General features: G+C 42.7%; 1 protein-coding gene across 1 annotated transcript; it reads right to left on the bottom strand.

Moving 5' to 3' along the window:
* Nucleotides 1-17,262, bottom strand: LOC115764557 (protein gooseberry-neuro). Its single transcript, XM_030707678.1, has 5 exons — nt 16,837-17,262; nt 16,018-16,331; nt 10,706-10,817; nt 1,201-1,803; nt 1-659 (listed from the first exon to the last, which is right to left on the bottom strand). The coding sequence occupies exons 1-5, from the start codon at nt 16,892-16,894 to the stop codon at nt 352-354; spliced, it is 1,395 nt and encodes a 464-aa protein (XP_030563538.1). The 5' UTR covers nt 16,895-17,262; the 3' UTR covers nt 1-351.
* Between the last annotated feature and the right edge of the window lie 403 nt (nt 17,263-17,665).

The following is a 17,665-nucleotide window of genomic DNA, read 5'->3' as shown; positions in this document are numbered from 1 at the left end:
TTTATACATAATATCGCTTTTCGTATCTTAGGTTATAAAAAATAAATATACTTAGCGAATGGAAACACGTCGTCTTGGCCCAATGCGCCTCTAAAAGCCGTGTAATATGCATGCTAGATAATATAATATTAAATTCTAATACGACGATGATTTGCATATCGGTTGAATAAATAGGTAAGTGCCTAAGATTTACATGTGCCTCTGCTGATATTCGTAATTTTCATATGCATTAAGTTAAATATTCTACAACTAACTCAAATATTGTATGCAAACGGGTGCTGTGTGTGGGTCTGAGGGGCTGTGTGGGGGAGGGGGAATGTCGTCGACTCTACTCGGGTTTAAGTAATTAACTCATGACCAGTACTTGGCCGTCTGACCCTGGGCGGGCAGTGGATGATTGTAGGCAGCGGCCACATTGCCATGCGCCGCAGCAGCCGCATAATCAGTCAACTGATGCTGGGCGACCGCATGGTGAGCCGCCGCCGCATTGTAATTGGCCGCCGCCACCGCCGACTGGTTAAGATGGTAGGCAGCCTGCGACCAGTTGGAGGGCGACTCCAGTTTCGCATAATTATCGCTTAAATGCAACGATGGCGAGATCTTTGATACACTATCCGCAGTCAGCTTGGAGAAGTCGTCAATGGACAGCTTGGAATAGTCTAAAATTAGAGAGAAGAGACATTGATTAGAGAGGATACGAAATGAAGGGGAACTGATGAAGAGGGGATATAGAAGATGGAGTCGAGACAGGCGGAAGAGAAAGATGTGACAGTATTAGATGAGCATGATGGATATAAGATTATGGCAGATGTGGAGCTCGACTCAGACAAGATGAGAGATGAAGGAGAAGATTGAGCATGTGGTGGAGGAAGATTTGGAGAAGACGGATAAATAAAGAAGGAAGTGAAAGGTAAGGCAGAGTTAATGGTTTAAATGATAAAGAAAGATACATATGTTGGAGATATGTTAAGGATATGCAGGAAAAGTTCGAGGTTGAGTTGGACCAAGAGGTAAAAGGGAAAGGGCAGGATTAGGATTAGAATAGGAATATGTAGGATATGATGGGTAATAAGAATTTAAGAAAAATTGATAATATTAAAATATGATAGAGAAGGTACTGATGAAAAGGGAGGAGAGGAGAGAAAGAGAGGATTCTTTGGAGTTCCGAAAAGAAATTCTTCTTGATTTGCTTTTACCCACCTTGATGATAGTAGTTCTGGCTGCCAAAGTGGCCATGCTGCGCAAAGCCGCCCGGGAACCCATGCTGCGCCGCGCTCTGCACCAGATCGTAGCCACCCATCTGTGTGTGATGATGAGCCGCCGCCGCAGCGGCCGCTGCGCTGTGGGAGCTGGGCGCATGGGCCGTGGTATGATGGTGGTGGGAGCTATCGGTCATGCCCGTCGCACCACTGGCCGTGGTGCCCGCGGCGGGACTGTAGCCCGCCATGGAGCCAACGCCGAGTGGACCAAAGCCGAGCGGTGCAGCAGCACTGCTGGCGGAAACCCCAACGCCAACTCCGGCACCGGTGCTATTCATAGGCGATAGCCCGGAGCCAGAGCCGCCCGAGTGTTTGCGCAGACGCGCACGACGATTGGAGAACCAGACTTGGATGCGCGCCTCCGTCAAGCTGGTGGTCTGGGCGAGCTCTTCCCGCGTATAGACATCCGGGTACTGGGTGCGTGAGAAGGCGCGCTCGAGTGCCTCCAGCTGCTCTGCGGTGAATGTGGTGCGGGAGCGTCGCTGTTTGCGTTTCAGCGGAATGCCCGGCTCCGATTCGGTGTCGCTGATGTCCGAATCCCGGCCTGGCAAAGAAAGAGACTCACTTTATTAAAAGGCTACTAAAATTATAAACGCCTCGTAAGAAGTCATAAAATTTTATACGCTTAGCGCTGCTGAATGGAATATATATGTAAAAAGTTACTAAATCATATTCGATGGGGCCACCGACGTGGTGGATCGTGTGATCCCCTCAGCTAGCGATCGTATGAGAATGGGAGTTTGAATGGGAAACGGGAGTGGGAATGGGAATGGGAGTGTCGACGTTCACTGCGCGCCATTGCATATTAATTGAAACGTCAGGGAGCGCAACAAATCTGTCAAAAGCAGCCGCCGTCGACGACGACGACAATGATCGCACAACAGAAGTCAACAGATGATGCGATCCGCTGAACGGGGTTCGCTGAAGTTGGAGCTGGGGCGTTGCCGCAGGCAGCTCGTAAAAGTCACCACAGTTGACAAGTGACACAATATATCAAATTACACAAGAAGATGATCGGCAAGTTGTCAACGAACTGGCGATCTCAACATGGATGGGAGCCATCTAAGGCTATAGAGCGCTATGGAGGAGTGCGCCAATTAACTTCGGCGTCTGTTTACGAAAGTAAATGCCGCCTTGGCAAGAAATCGGGCATGAAGCGCGGCGTGTGGCAGAGCCGCGGCGATCATTGGTTGTACACTCGGTTAAAGTCGGAGGGCATGCCAAATTATTTGGAGAGCTCATTACACAATAAACTGACATTAGGGTTGAGTTTTTCTTCTCGCTTGGCGACGCAGCAGTTCAAAGAAATTGAGAATTATTCAACAAGATCACAAGATCATTTTTCATAAAGCAGCAGAGACATACACACTCACACAGACTCGCTGATGAGCCTGGCTTTGTCCTGACTGCGGAAATACTTTGCTCGCTTTCCGAATCGAAGGCACGATCAAATCGATCGTCCTTGCTCATGTGCGTGTGTGTGTGGCACAGGAAGAGCTCGAACAATTTGTGGTCAACGTAAGCGCGTTGTAATCTTTTCCGGTCTGTCCAGTGGGAAAATATTAATTGATTTAGTGGATTAGGCAACTTTGATTTTATTTGGCTGATAAATGCGACTGCCTAACAGGCAAGCAGGAAGTGCGACTTGACTGGACTATTTATTGGAATTCATGAGTTTCTTTTGGTAGAGCTGTCAATTGAGTACAGTTATTGGTGGAAATCAAAAGTCAGGTAGGGAAACAAGGACACATATAAAGTTGGAATGGAAAAAAAGGGCAGTGAGCAAGTCTTAGGAAGTTTGGAGACTCGCGACTAAAGCCTTTCTGCAAAGATCTCTTTCATATTTTTGTAGATCGAATCTGTAGTGGACTTTAGCATTCATCACTCTAAAGCAAACTATTCCCTTTTGTTAGGAACAAGGTCTTTTAACTACCATTCTTTGGATGATCGAACTTTTCAATTTGCATAAGTTTTTACAGTCTCCTAGCCACACCCAGGCACCTGTCCAACTAATCAATGAAAATCTTAAAAATAGGATTTGCAAAAAACCCATATCGAAACCCGACAAACCCTCGATTGTAAGCTTAAAGTTTCAGGCACGCTTATAAAAGTCGTAAAGCTTATAAAAACACACCCAAAAAAACAATAAAAAACCAAAATCCCTGCGAAAGCAAAGAAATCTTCAAGTCTGGAACGCCCACTGTTTAGTGGTTCGAAATTCAAAATTCACATGCGTGGAAAAAAATGAATAAAAACAGAAGTCGACTATTAATCTTTCAGCACACGCAACAATAAAACTTAATTATAAGAAACGGGTTCCCAAAAACTGCAGAAGCTGTTCAATAAAACCGAACGCCGAGTGAGAAAAACAAAAGAGCGTGAAAGAGAGTGAGAGAGAGAGAGATAGAGAGAGATGAAGAGAGCGAGAGGTAAACAAAAATCAATTAGTTTTTTAATGTTAAACAATTTATTAATTTGTTGTTACTACAACTGAAAAAGAGCCGGAGTCCAGCTCCAAAAACAATCCGCCAGTCGAACAATTTAACAATTTAACAATCTGATGGTGGCCCCAAAAACAAAGATCAAACTTTTGGCACCACCGTGGCTACCGGTGGTGCTCCGTGGCTTTTATGGCTTTCTTTTTGAGCGGCTCTGTGATAAATTGCTGTGTGGTTTTGTAATCCGTCCGGGGTATCGATCATTTTCAACGACGTTTCGGACTGCATTTCCAAAACAGCAGGTAGTAAATGGCCTGACAGCGGAGCTGGGGGTAGCTGGGGCACCAGCTGGTGTGGTCACAGGCCCCAATTCCAAGCACTCTCTTGATGGACAGTCACTGGGCACACTTTTGTGTCCAAAAGGTCAACAGATCAGGCGGCTGCACATTTTTGGAATAGCCCAAACCCTATGTAATAGACGAGATTCTACAGCCATCAATCAACAAGAATCTGACACAATTTAAATTGCCTGCATCTAATATACGATTGCGGCTCTTGAAGGTTGCTGCAATTGAAAAGCCCCATCAAGAGATCTGTTTATATAATTATATAGGAAACGTTCCAAGTAAATGAAATATAATTTTTTTGGTACCCAATTCATTTGCCCTCGGCTATGACACTTTTTATTAGTGGAGCCTCTAAAGCTGGAGGCCACTGTCAGCTGTCAGCTGGAGACACGGAGCGGACACGCGCGGGCTCTGTCACCAGCCAGATTTGGGACTTTCGGTGCCTTCAGCCAGAGCGACTTATGGGGCGCTGTTCTGTTTTAAGGCTTAAGATTCTTGTCAGCAAAAGGATTACAGGAGCTTTAAAAAAATATGACACTCTTTTTTTTTTGGATATTCAACAAGCACTGAGTGAGGAATTTCATAATTTTTTTATATCTTTTCTTGAATTATTCTTTTATTTTGCGATTTTTAATTGGTGCTTTGTGCAGAGACCTTGAAATTTGAATTGGGTGAATGATCGAAAAAGCATAAAATAATTTGAATGGTAAATAAATGATAAGAATATGTTCCGTCAATAGATTAATTGCATTGGGAAGAAAATTAAAAACTTAGCTTTAGACATAGCCTTTTCGGCAGCCCCTCGCATTTAGGTCTAAGCTTAGAGCGCCTATCAGAGAATGTATAATTATATTAAAAATATTTATTGAAATGCTTCTATTGAATATATTGAACATAAAGTAACCAAAATTTATGTTCTATCAACGCCCTCGCGATATCAAATGTGCCCGATCCACACACGCAGAGCACATTTAAACTAATTTACAAAATTGTTAACAGACGCAAGAAGATTGAGAAGAGACCAAAAATTAGTTATAATCATAATCCGGCGGCAAAAGAGCCGATTGTGCGTAGCCAGCACCCCCTCGATGAAACAGAATCAGAACCAGAAACCGATTCAGATGCAGTTCTTCGTTCAGAATGAAATGAAACTAATTTAAATAACAATGCGCACAAACACTTGATCAAAACAAATCCCCCAAAGATGAGCAGACATGCAAGACAGCGACAACGACAGATACAGCTGCAGATACAGATACAGATACAAATACAAAGATACAGATACGGATACTAACTCAGTGAGCAAGGGCTCGCTTGGGTTGGCTAAAGTGTGATAATACGTTAATAAAATATTTTGTAACTCATCAACACGAACGAGCAGCGCAGCGGTGCATCGACAACGACGACGACGGCGGTGGTGGCGGTGGCGGTGGCGGCGGAAAAAAATAAGAGTCTCAACAATGAGATCAAACGGAACGACGCAGGACACCCTGGTGGGCATTAAAGATGCCGCCGCTGATCGGTGCATTTGAAGTCGAGGCGCTGCTTTTGTTACGTTGACACTTTTTTCGGGCATGAACGATTTTAATGGGTTCCCAGCTCGAACAAATGAGCCACGCCACACCACAAGCAGAGCCCGAAGAGCTCGAAGAGCCGCAGACCATGTGCATGATTGAGGGCACGACCAGATCTTATTGTGGGACCGCACACAACACATATGCAAGCCAAAGGAGCAGGATATTTTTGCGCAATCATCTATCCTTCTCTCTCTCTCTCTGTCTCTCTGGTCATTTGTCATATGATACTGCAAGAATGCAGCAGCTCTCTCTCTTGCTCTCTTGCTCTCACTCTCCCTAACTCGCCCACTCGCACGCATTAGAAAAGGTGTGAACCAGTCTAGCCAATTTAGCTGTTTTCTAGCTGAATTTTTTATCTGTGTTCAGAGTGAACTGATTAGCTTTTTGTTTTACCTATTATGCTTGAGATAGCATTAGAAAGGTGAGAGAACCAGTCTGGCCAATCCAGCTATTTTCTAGCTAAATCTAGATTGTTTGAGCTCTTTTTTTTTATATTGAAATTTTAAACAAAAGGCATTAAAAAAGGTGTGAATTAGTCTAGCTGATTCAGCTGTTTCCTAGCTGTGTTTTTAGCTATTTTCTGGTTGTATTCAAAAAGAACATTATTATTAACACTTTAAACTGATTTTGCTTGTTTTCCTCCTAATTATATCTGTTTTGGCTCAGTAACCTGGTTTAGCTACTTCTTGCTTTTTTTTAACATGGAATTCAGCCAGTTTTGTTTATCGGTAGTTGGCAACACTGGCGAGAACTGTTCTTGAGTTCCATTGAGCGGCGACCGTTTGTCTTCTGCGGCCATTGCGACTTCTCTTCTTGTCTCTGCTCTTTTATCTCAAATCTGTCTTTCTTTTTTCTCTTTTTTTTTGCAAATAATTGAACCTGTTTGTATTTACGCTAGCTCTGGGCCGGGCTCTAGCCACAGCGCTGGGTTCGAGCCTCCGAGGCCAATTGTTGCCGCATTGTCTGGCCGTCTCAAATATTTAGTAAATAGCCCCTGGCCATTCCCACGCGTCGTCCTGGCGGCCTGCTTGTTGCTGGCATTGATCCATTGTCCTGTGCGCGGCTTTTCATTTACACTAATTGCCGCAAGTGTTCATTTCTTGACTTCTTGTCGGTGTTTTGGCATTTGATTTTGTGTGTTTTTTTTATTTATTTTTTGTTTGTATTTTCTATGGAGTGGGCCTTCACCTGACATGGGTTGGTCCATTAACACGCCAAATAATACAAATCGCACGCGTATTTATCAGACACAAGGTCGGGATCGGGATCGGGATCGGGATCGGCTGGGTTTGAGCTATTGTTAAGCCCGTTTAGCGGGGGCGTTGCAACATTTAGCGGCAACTTACAAACGGAGGCGTATCGATTTGAAGTTTTTCAAATGTATAGTTCCCAGAACTGCGGGCACAAATTAAAAGTAATTTTTTCACTTTGATTTATGCCAAATAAATTTAATAAAAAAATTAATGTTAAATTCTGAAGTAAATGTGCTCCTCCCAAGTTTTATGAAGCAGACATTATTATGGGAAAAACTCCTTTAAATGGAAAATATTTGTTAAATTTACAAAATTTCTTACATCTTTTTATATAATTTATAATTTATAATTGGTTTTAAGCTCAAACGCGAGTCGGCATCTTTAAATACTTGAAAAAAACTACCAATGCTTCGACTAACATCTTTATTTTTCTTATAAGTATAAAACGCTTTTGATAAATTTTCGGGCTTTCCCCTGCCCTTGTTTTTGTTTTTTTGTCACTAGTAGCCCCCGTTTTGGTCAGTTGCAGCCCCCACACAAATCTTTGTGCGTGTGTGTGTGTGTGTGTTTCAGTTATTATTTGATATTCCACATCTTTTCGTGGAAAGATCAAAGCAAACCGCCGCTAAACACAGTCAACGACAATGGCCCATCCGAGAGCTGAGGTGGGGCCGCAGAGCTCTGGCCCTGGCCAGACCCAGTTGTATAAATTGTACAAAATCAAAATCAAACGAAATTATAAGTGAAATACGAGACGAAGAAATATATTTAATAATGCATAATTTTTTTGTTTGAGACCCGGTTACCCCTAGCCCCTATCCCGCCACCCCACCCGTCGGCAAAAGAAGGCGTTGATTACAGGCAAAGGCACCGACTCCGACTCCGACACCGACACCGGACCTGGTCGGATGCTTGGCCAGCTGTATGGGTCGCCCTGAATGTGTCTCTGTGCCTGTTCTTCCGATTGCGTTCTGATTGCGAGTCCCAGGATGGGTCCAGCTGACCAGCCAACAAACCCAGCCATCATTACGCAGTCGCATCATTACGAAGTCAGTGGAATTGCTGTAGGAATTGGTGTAGGGTTTGTGGCAATGCCAATGCCAATGGCAATGGCTATGGCCGTGATGATGGGAGGGCGTGTGCTTATTATACGCTTCGACAACATAATGATAGCTCTTGTCTTAAATTTATATAGATTATATTTAGTAATTGGCATTTGTACGATTGGAGCCACCATTTGGGGGATTGTTAAATGGGTTAGGCATACAGGTGCTGAGCGCGCACGGATAAACGATTAAATGTGATGTGGGAAGGCCAATTATTATACATATAAATTGAATTGAAAAGTTTGGACAACGCAGGGAATAGAGGTTAAGAGAGTTACTTTTAAGAAGAGTCACTTTAAGAAGCAAGATTGTTCTTCAATAATTAGCTGCTGATGAGCTTGTGTTAGATCTCTAGTAATTCTAAGGCCCATTATTATTTCTGCAAGCACAAAAAATTAAATTTCAATCAATTCAAATCTTTGAGAACAAACTTGTTGGGATACATTTTCTTAAGAAAAATATTTCTGGTCAATATCCACTCTTTCCAAATTTAGGGCTTCTAAAATTAGTGCTTCTAAAATTAGGGCTATATTATTTCTGAGTGTGGTCCAATACAACTATTTTGTAAACTCTAAGGGCTGGGGTAATATCAAAGAATGAGGTCTCTTCTCTCTCTCTCTCTCTCTCTCTCTCTCTTCTGTAATTTATATCCTAAAGCCAACTATTTTCAGTATTATATTTTTACTAAGCACCCAATATTCTTATTTTGCAAGCTATATGTTTATCAGCTGCAAGAAAATTTGCCTCACAGCTGGAAAGAGCAGGAAGTTAGAGAGTAGAAATATGCAGTAGGCAGGCAAAAAAGGCAACACTTGCTATTTTCTGCTCAAGGTTAGGAAACACCCAAAACATAATAAAAATAAAAATATTCATTCAGCAAATGCAAGCCGCATCCATTAAGGCCTTTAAAGGAACCAAATTCAAGGTGACAACTCTGGCTGAGTTCTGGCCTCACCCACTGGGCTATTGTGAGGCATTTGTGTTGTGACAGAAATGGGACGGCAAATATCAGAGGCCGTCGGCGAATTGGACAATTGGCAAAGAGGGCAGTGCGAGAGGGTTGTCGAGGGTTGGCCAAAGTACAGTGAAAACGTTCGTCTAATGATGCAACAACAACAATGGGAACAACAAATACGAAACAGACAATTTTCTAGTCGATTTTGAGGCAGAAAGTCGTAAACTGGGCAACGTTAAACGAAAAGGGGAACCGCTTTGACCCCCGCCGATCGTTTATCGAATGACTTTGCATATTTAGCATGATTATTGGCCCCGTCCAGAGTGCGACTGACTGACGGAGTAGGAGCCGGTGTCAGAGTCAGAGTCGGAGTCGGAGTCGAAGTCGAAGTCTCACGAAAGGCAATGAAAAACCTGGTTATTAGCTGTGCAATAGGCAGAGAATCTGGAATCTCATGTACTTTTTGATTCTCAGGTGTCATCATCTACACCTATTTTGTGGCCTGTATTTCGGGCTGTTGTGTTGCCAACAACCGAACCGAACCGACAGAAACGATCGTTATCGCATAGGCCAAGATCTATTGTAATATTTTGAGCGGCTTTGATTTAAGTTTAAGTCGCTCGTTCTAAGACGATCAAAGGGCCATTGCCGACACATACACAACTTTGTTGATTTGAGCAACAAATGATTTGGGAATGATTTTACGAAATTACATCAAACATATCAAATAAATGATCTCTAATTTTTTGGTAGCACGTTGCCGAAATCATCGAAAATAAACTAGGGTATATATATATAAATATATTTCAAGGCTGGTTGGGTTAACGGTTCGAACCGTATTTCCGCCTTGAGTTTCATTTCGTGGACCTGGTCCATAAACCGAGGTTTTAGTTATGGTAAGATAAATCGAAGGGATGAGGCCCAAGTTTTTTATGCTTTGGAACTGAGACTCCCTCGAAATACTTTAATAACTTATTTGCCTTAAAGTTCGGTTCAAATTAAATAAATTTCAATCTAGTGTTCAAACCGATACGAGACAAAGCCGGCTTGCCTTAATATATGTATACTGGCTATATGTGGTTCGTATAAAATATAATAAATAAACAAGCCAAGCCTTGTGGAAATCGGATGAGACTCGACCAAGTTGTGGGGGTGGGAAATTATGACCTACTTCTATATAGGATATTCAAGGGTACCATTTTCACAAAGAATAATGTTGCCAGAATTACATGCCAAATCAGGAGGCCAAGCCATGAACAAAGACCCACACCTTATGAAAATCGGATGAGTTTTGAAAGAGGTGATATAGGAGAGTTAATGGTACCATTTTCAATTGAATTTTTACCAAGAATAATGTTAGAAGATTTAGTTGAATTGTGTTTTCCACCAAGGAAGCTTTGATTTTGCGAGCGGTGTGAAATACGTCTCAAATGATTTTCCATATAGATCCTTGGAAGTGAATTTGAACGTGAAAAGTCACCCAACAAATCTTTAGCTCCCATTTCCACAAATGAGGAATGCTTTTTCGAAAAGTGTGAAACACAAATAAATTTCAAAAATGATCTTTGAAAATGAGTTTGAGGCCGATCAGATGGTATACAAAAAGTTCCATACACACGTTTCGCGATTTATCCACACTTGCGGGTGAAATTTCTACAGGGAATCAATCGCTTACAGTGTGTATGCTGTGCGTTGATTACAGTCAGGACTAATAGTTTTATATGTAGAGATTTGAACTCAATATGTGATCTCTGATTATTTAAAACTTACCGCCCAGTATGCCATGTATCGTGTAGTCCTTGCGTCCATCCTCGCTGCTGCGATCGTTGCCCCTCAGCAATCGGCTGATCGATGAAGTCGATGGCGGATCCGCAAAGCCCTCCTGTTTGATATGCGGGAAAAAGGTTATCAATAGGTCAGATCGTGTAAACAGCTCGCTTGTGTATCTGTATCTTGTATTTGTATCCCTATCTAAATGAGCACTCGAACTCGTAGCAAATCAAGCACACAAATCCAATTAGGTTAAACCCCAGCCGCATAAATATTTGTGGGCTACCGGTTGGACCTATAAATTATACGAGCGTTAGGCACTCGGTCTGGTCTTTTCGAATGGGCTAAGGATTTACATATGCACTTGGCGCAGTGACATTAAGTCCACAGTTGCTGGGCAGCTGCCCACTTGCTGTTTGGACACATTTTTATCTCTACCCAACTCTCTCTCTCTCTCTCCCTCTACATCTCTCTCGCTCTCGCTCTTGCCCGCTCTAAAACTCTCTGTGCTGTAATCCAATTAGGAGAAATGTCAAGCTGAGCAGGGCTTGAGAATTTGTCTGAGTGTCACGTGTTGTCTTAAATGCCGCGACAGATCACAGGTGTGAATCTTAATGCACTTGGCTTGAGAATTTATGCAAAAAAAAGGTGAACAGGCCTTAAAAAAATGTCTTCTTATCGTATAAAATAAAATGGTAGGTATAAAAACATTTATGAAGAGACACTTATCCATATCTCAAGTGAGTATAAATAGTATAGATACAAAAGTATCTGCTACTTTTATGTAGTGTTGCATAGTGCGAATGGGATTTAAAAATGATGTCTTTTAATAGTTTTTCTCCCAGTTTGACAATAAAATTATGTTCAAAGTTATTTGAATGCTTTTTATTTTATTTTGTTAAATATTTGATTTAGGAAACGCTACTTTGCCCGGGAAAGGCCGGGTATTGATTGCTTTTATGCATTATAAATATTTTTAACATGATTTTTGGTTTATTTTGCTTTTATGTAGCTCAAGTGCTTCATAGAACAGTGCAACAATCTCTTCTGGTTTACGCAGCTAATATAAGCGAACCTTAAATTGGGGTAAGTCCCATTTCATATATTATATTTGTTTCTATATTTGCTTGACTTGTCCACCAATTGATTTAAATCTGATATCTAATGGCGCTTAAGCAACAGCTCTGCTGCTGCTGCACGTAATTCCCGAGAAACATGAAATCGAAATCAAATCATATCACAACGAACAAAATCCAAACCAATTTCTCATGCAATGCAGCCGAAAACTGTCAGTTTTCATTAGAGCAACACGTCGACTCCAGGCTGAGCTTCAACTCCAGCTCCAGCTTCAGCTTAGAGCTCCAAGCTAATCGCTGCGGAGCGAAGCGCAACTGTGCGACGCGGACAAGTTGTCTGATCTTTGAAGCTGGAGCTGGAGTTGGAGTTGGAGCTGAAAAAAGTGACCCAGCGTCAGCGTCTCAAATGGAGTGGCATGTGCCGCAAACACTACGTTTTTTATGATTAATAATAAGCATATTTTTGTAGGCAGTAACAAAATTATGGCCAGGTAATGGCTGAGGTGCCACAACTGGCACCTCATAGACATGCCCCAGACGCCGCTTAGAGCTAGAAACTGACATTTTGTCCAGTTTTGGCTGGGGGGGAACTGCGCTTCACTGTGCTGTCTGTCTGGTTAGCTGCCCCACTGGCTGGCTACTGGCTCTTATTTCTATTGAATGTGTCATGAATATGACAACAACAGCAGCAACAACAACAACAGCAACTGTTGCAGCAACAACTGGGAATATGTTTTGATTTTCAACTAGACTTTTGTTGTGTGTTGCCCCATGGCACTTGGTTGGCTCTGCGGCTGCCGGTCAGTGTCTACCGTTGTTGCCCACCGGTTACCAGTTGCCAGTTGCCAGTTGCTTTGCCAGCTGGAATGTGTGACAGCTTATCTTGTAGCAACTGACAACTGGCTGCCGCGCCCCCAGCCCCAGGCTTGCCCCTTCAGACGCCGCAGCGTTGCCCCCGACTGTGCGACACCTTTTTTTTGCCTCTTTGATTTCTAGCTACACAAATTCAATTGAAATTTAATTAATTAGTTGACAGTTGGATTGACACTCGAGCGCGCTTTAAACAAAAATATTTTTCCTCAAATACTTTTTATATATCTCTTCTTTTTTTTGGGTCTAGCATCTTGCATGAGTGGCAGGTGTGTTGCCCGCAGTTTCAGTTCGGCTCTTTTCTAGAGTTAAATATATGAAAATACTTCTCGGAAATCAGCAGTTTGTCAGAGCGAATGCGGAATGAGTTGGGCTCATGTCAGCATGTCTATAAAACAGTTCAGTTATTGCTCTAAGCCTGCATGGCTTAAGTATCTGAGCGCTGGTCTAACAAGCAAGAAGTCGCTGGTTCAAATGTTTATTTAATTTGTTATTATTCACAAAAATAGCAATAATAATTAATTTAAATGAAAAACACGAGAACGGATGGCTATCTTCGGCACGCCGAAGTTGTAATATTGCTTTGCCCGTATCTAAGAATCCCAGGGAAAACCTATTTACCTATAATGCCGCGTATGGTTTTATACAAGAGCCTACGTTTCGAGAGATCGTTCCTATGGCAGTTTCTGCAAAGTTTCATGACGAAATCTTTAAAACTGAGAGACTTGTTCGCATAGAAACATTCAGACGGACAGGACTTTATCGACTCGGCTGTTGATACTGATCAAGAATATATATACTTTATGGGGTCGGAGATGTCTACTTCTATGCGATACACATTTCGAGGCAAAATCATAATACCCTCTGCAAGGGTATAACAAGGAAATGAAAAATGAATGTCCACAGGGAAAATGCATAGACACGTGGTAGCAAGCTTTTGATTTGGGGAATGGCTTTGTATATGTATATAAGTTGGCACAAATTAGACGAATAATTCTAGTACTAAATGCGCTTTCAATATCATCAGTTGAACCGAGCAACGCCAAGTAATTTCGTTTGGTATTCTATAAAAACTATTAGCAAAATCATATGCTAACCTTATAGATAAAATCTGCGCCTGTGGCATAAAATGTTTAATTGCATATCTCAGTTAATTTTTATGATCGGGAATTCGATACTGACGAATAATAAATTGATTTATGCAATAAATACCAACTGAATCAATCACGAACATGAAACAACAAAAACAACAACAACAACTGCAGCTGCCTCTAACCAGAAACCTAAACCAAATTCAGGCGACTTAAGATCTGGCTAAGGTTTTGATTCAGACGATCACGAGAGACAGCATGAGAGGCTGCGTATGGAGCCCGATGGCGTATTCTAATTAAGCGTGAAGCGCACCTGGAGGCTCAGTTTACGCCTACTGCTACAGAGCTGCAGATACAGATACAGATGCGCAGCTACAGATACAGATTTACGGCCTCACAGATACATTCGACGAGTGATGCAACCGGCCGTGTGCCGTTTGCCGCTTTGCCGCTTTGGCGTTTGCAATATCTTCGACCGATCGCATCGATGGCCGCTCGAATCGGTATCGCCACATAAACTGTAACTAATTGCGGCTTCAAATAAAGAGCAAGCTGCAGAAGGGGCTTGCAAGGGGAGGGGAGGCAGGGAGTCGCATCTGAGGGCCTCTGATCAGTAGGCAGCACGCCAAAAAAACAAAATAAAAACAAAAAAAAAAACGCTGAGACACTTGGTCTGGCGGCCCCTGAGCAAACAACATTGGCGTAGGTTCAGAAAACATTTACGAAAACCCGCTTGAAGGCTTTTGCCACGCTTTGTTTATATTCCTTTTTTGCTGGCTTATATTGGCAATGTTTTGTAAAATATTTTTTTACGCTAATTTGTGGAAAAATAATGAATATGTGTGCCGATTTGTGTGTATGTGTGGGGATTGACAGATTGTACTCCCATTGTTTTTTCGGGAGATGCATTGAAACGAAACTTGAATTTTGTTGACTTTGTGAGCTTATATTAAACTCATAGATAATATACACTGAGCGATAGTCAACTGTGGGTTGAATGCAGCAAGGAAATAGTTAAATTTCAGGCTCAAGCCTTAGACAAGGGCGGAAAAACATATATGTAAGTTTTCTTGTGTTGAGGGAAATTTTATTTACAAAAAAAAAAAACATCGACAAGCTTTAGAATAGTTGACTTTTACTGGGATGAGCTATCTATATGATTTCTACAATTTTAACCTAACTATCTAAGTCTGAGGACCCAACTTGTATATAGGGTAAATTCTGACTGTATTTCTATTCCAGTCCCTCACTTTAAAGGCTTTCTGAGTAAATCTTGGCATAGAGCCAACCTTTTCGAAGCGGGCAGCATTTATGCTGAAGAACTTCGAATCGAAGCAGTACATATTGTAGCTGTTATAGGTAAATTCATTCGGACACTTAGCTTTAGCAATTAGGTACTTCACTATGCTCCCAATATAAAAAGATAATCTTAACTTCTTTAAGAATATTATTATTAAAAGGAATATATGTATGCATATATAAGTGAGTAATCTTTAATAAGTCTGCTGTATTCAACATCCTAAGCTAAGCCTGCTCGATTTCGCCAAGTGTATTCAGTGCCGTTATGTGAACCACGAGTTGCATAAACCTACGCCTCAACCTGGCTGTTAGCCTCATGTTGAAATGCTCGTCAAACCGGAAGTTAGAAGCGCTTGCCACAGGGCAAAAACGAAAACAAAAACAAAAACAAAGAATAAAATAAACATATTGCGCTGTGTTGCACCTTGTTAGCCTCAAGGATGAAAGGCAGTCAAAGCCGCAACGCAACAACAAAAAGGCGGCCAACATGAAGTCCGTTGGCGTTTTATGCCGACTTTTATGCTTTAATCAATTTCTTAACGGTTTGGGTGGCATCTGGCAAAAAAAATTTGTCGTCGCCGTTGTACAACAAATTTGTCAACTGGCCGATCGATGTGCCGGGCCATATGCAAAGGGCCGACAAATGGACAACGGCAACGTGCCATAAACAAAGCCAGCGGGCGGGCGGGCGGTCGATCGGTCGGTCGGTCGGCCGTACACGCACCAGGTTCCATGCCCGAGGAACCGAGCAACCGAGTGTGCCACGTGACTTTTCGGAAAACGGAAGTAAGCCGCCGTCGTGGGCTTTGTTTTTGCCAAACTGAATGGACATAATGCCATGCGGTTAGAGCTACTGGGCGGCATTGCAAATCCTTATCCCATTTGTGCCGTCACATTTTATTGCTTCCTGCGCAGGTGCAGCGATCGAGAGGTCGAGAGAGAGAATGGGAGAGAGAAGCACCCACTGTGCACTCACCTTGATCAGTTTTTCGCGTATCTCCCAGCTGAATATGCCGGGATTCTCCTTGCGTAGCTCATCGATGCGTCCCTCAATCTCCGGCGAAGTCACCTTCGGCTTAGAGCCACCAATCACGCCCGGCCTTATCGAGCCCGTCTCCTGGTAGCGATTCAGTATCTTGGATACACAGCCATGCGAGACTCGCAACTGTCTCGATATCACACAGGGCCTCACTCCGCTGGCCGCCATTTCCACGATTTTCAGACGAATGTGATTGGGCAGCGGGCGACCATTGATGAAGACGCCGCCAAGCTGATTGACGCGTCCCTGGCCTAAAATGGAATGTCTTTTACTTACAATCAAATATAAATCAAGTAATTGTTATAGTATTTCAAGCAACATTAATAGGGGCATACTGAAGACATAGATATTATTTCGATTCTGGGTTTTTACCTAAGCCTTAAGCATTACCAAAATGCAGTTCCGCTTGCAAATCGGTTTAATTTTGGCAAAATTATGACAGCTTTAAGCCAAAAGCGCATAGCCAATTAAACGTTACTTATTATTAACATTTTTGGCCAGTGCATTTGTTAATAAATGTGGGATATAAAATTACTTTTAACCTGAATAATTCGTAGAGCTATGATAAAATGTTTTTTTTTATTCAGTTTTATCAAAGCTTTTAATAGGGATTATTATTATTAAAAAAAAAATAAATTTTAAATGACTGACAACAAAATGGCATCAATCATTAAAATCATTACGGTTTGGGCAAGTTAGTTGGGAATACGGATAGGATGCATCCTTTTTGCTAGCGCCCCAAAGGTGTAGACTTACCTTGAAAAGGATAACCGGCAAACAGCGGTCGCAATGAGTTGGCGCTGGACATATCCATTTAAATGTTGTGTTTTTAGTTGTGATTGCTTATAAATAATCTTAGGAACTACGTTGGGAGCTGCTGCGACGCGACTGCACAGTGGAGCACAGATCACAGGGGGCCTGAAGTGGGCTCAAATTGCACGCACAAGTGGAAGGTGGAGCACTAGGAACAATGCACAATTCACATGGCTGGCCAAATTGGCTTTATTTTGGCCAAATACTTAGCACTTAAGATTTGAGTTAACAGTATGCTGAAGCTGCGCGCACGCGATATCCGACGGAAGGAAGCGCCGTTTTTGCAATCTGAATTTACGTGACGTTTGCCCGTTTCTTGGAATTGCGCGCGCTGGCAACGATCAAACAGCACGAGACTTGCAAAGCAACTAAAGGCATAAATTAACGAAGGCGACGCCGGGCGGCGAATGCGGCCGGCAATGAGATCGCGGCCATAAACTGGTTTCCCAATAGCAATACAAGCGCACGAATCACACACACACACGCACACACAGAGAGAGCGAGCAACGCGCAGCTTTCGCGTCCGCCCTTTTGTTGCTGTTGCCTGGCGCCACAATATGGCAACGATCAAAAAAAATACCTCGCCTGTACACAGAGAGCGAGCGAGCGAGAGAGTAAGCGAGAGAGAGAGAGAGAGAGGGAGAGCGCACGCTTGTGCTCAGTCTCGCGTGCGCTGCGCTTTAATCGGCTGGGGCAACGCCTCGGAGCTGGCTGCGCACGCTGATTGGCTGCTCGCTGTGGGGCGGTTCGCGCTCAGCGCTTTGATATCAAG

Source organism: Drosophila novamexicana, unplaced genomic scaffold (assembly GCF_003285875.2).
Source record: "Drosophila novamexicana strain 15010-1031.04,08,12 unplaced genomic scaffold, DnovRS2.1 tig00000858-arrow-arrow-pilon, whole genome shotgun sequence".
Classification (NCBI taxonomy): Eukaryota; Metazoa; Arthropoda; class Insecta; order Diptera; family Drosophilidae; genus Drosophila; species Drosophila novamexicana.
The sequence above is the reverse complement of the archived record's forward strand: the minus strand, read 5'-3'. Positions and strand labels throughout refer to the sequence as shown.

What these genes read in the sequence shown, in the direction of transcription:
- LOC115764557 (XM_030707678.1), bottom strand. Translation starts at nt 16,894, where the DNA reads ATGGATATGTCCAGCGCCAACTCATTGCGACCGCTGTTTGCCGGTTAT. An exon ending in TGCCGGTTATCCTTTTCAAG is followed by an intron (nt 16,332 to 16,836) that starts GTAAGTCTACAC and finishes ATTCCATTTTAG; the next exon opens with GCCAGGGACGCGTCAATCAG. An exon ending in CCAGAACTACTATCATCAAG is followed by an intron (nt 660 to 1,200) that starts GTGGGTAAAAGC and finishes CTCTAATTTTAG; the next exon opens with ACTATTCCAAGCTGTCCATT.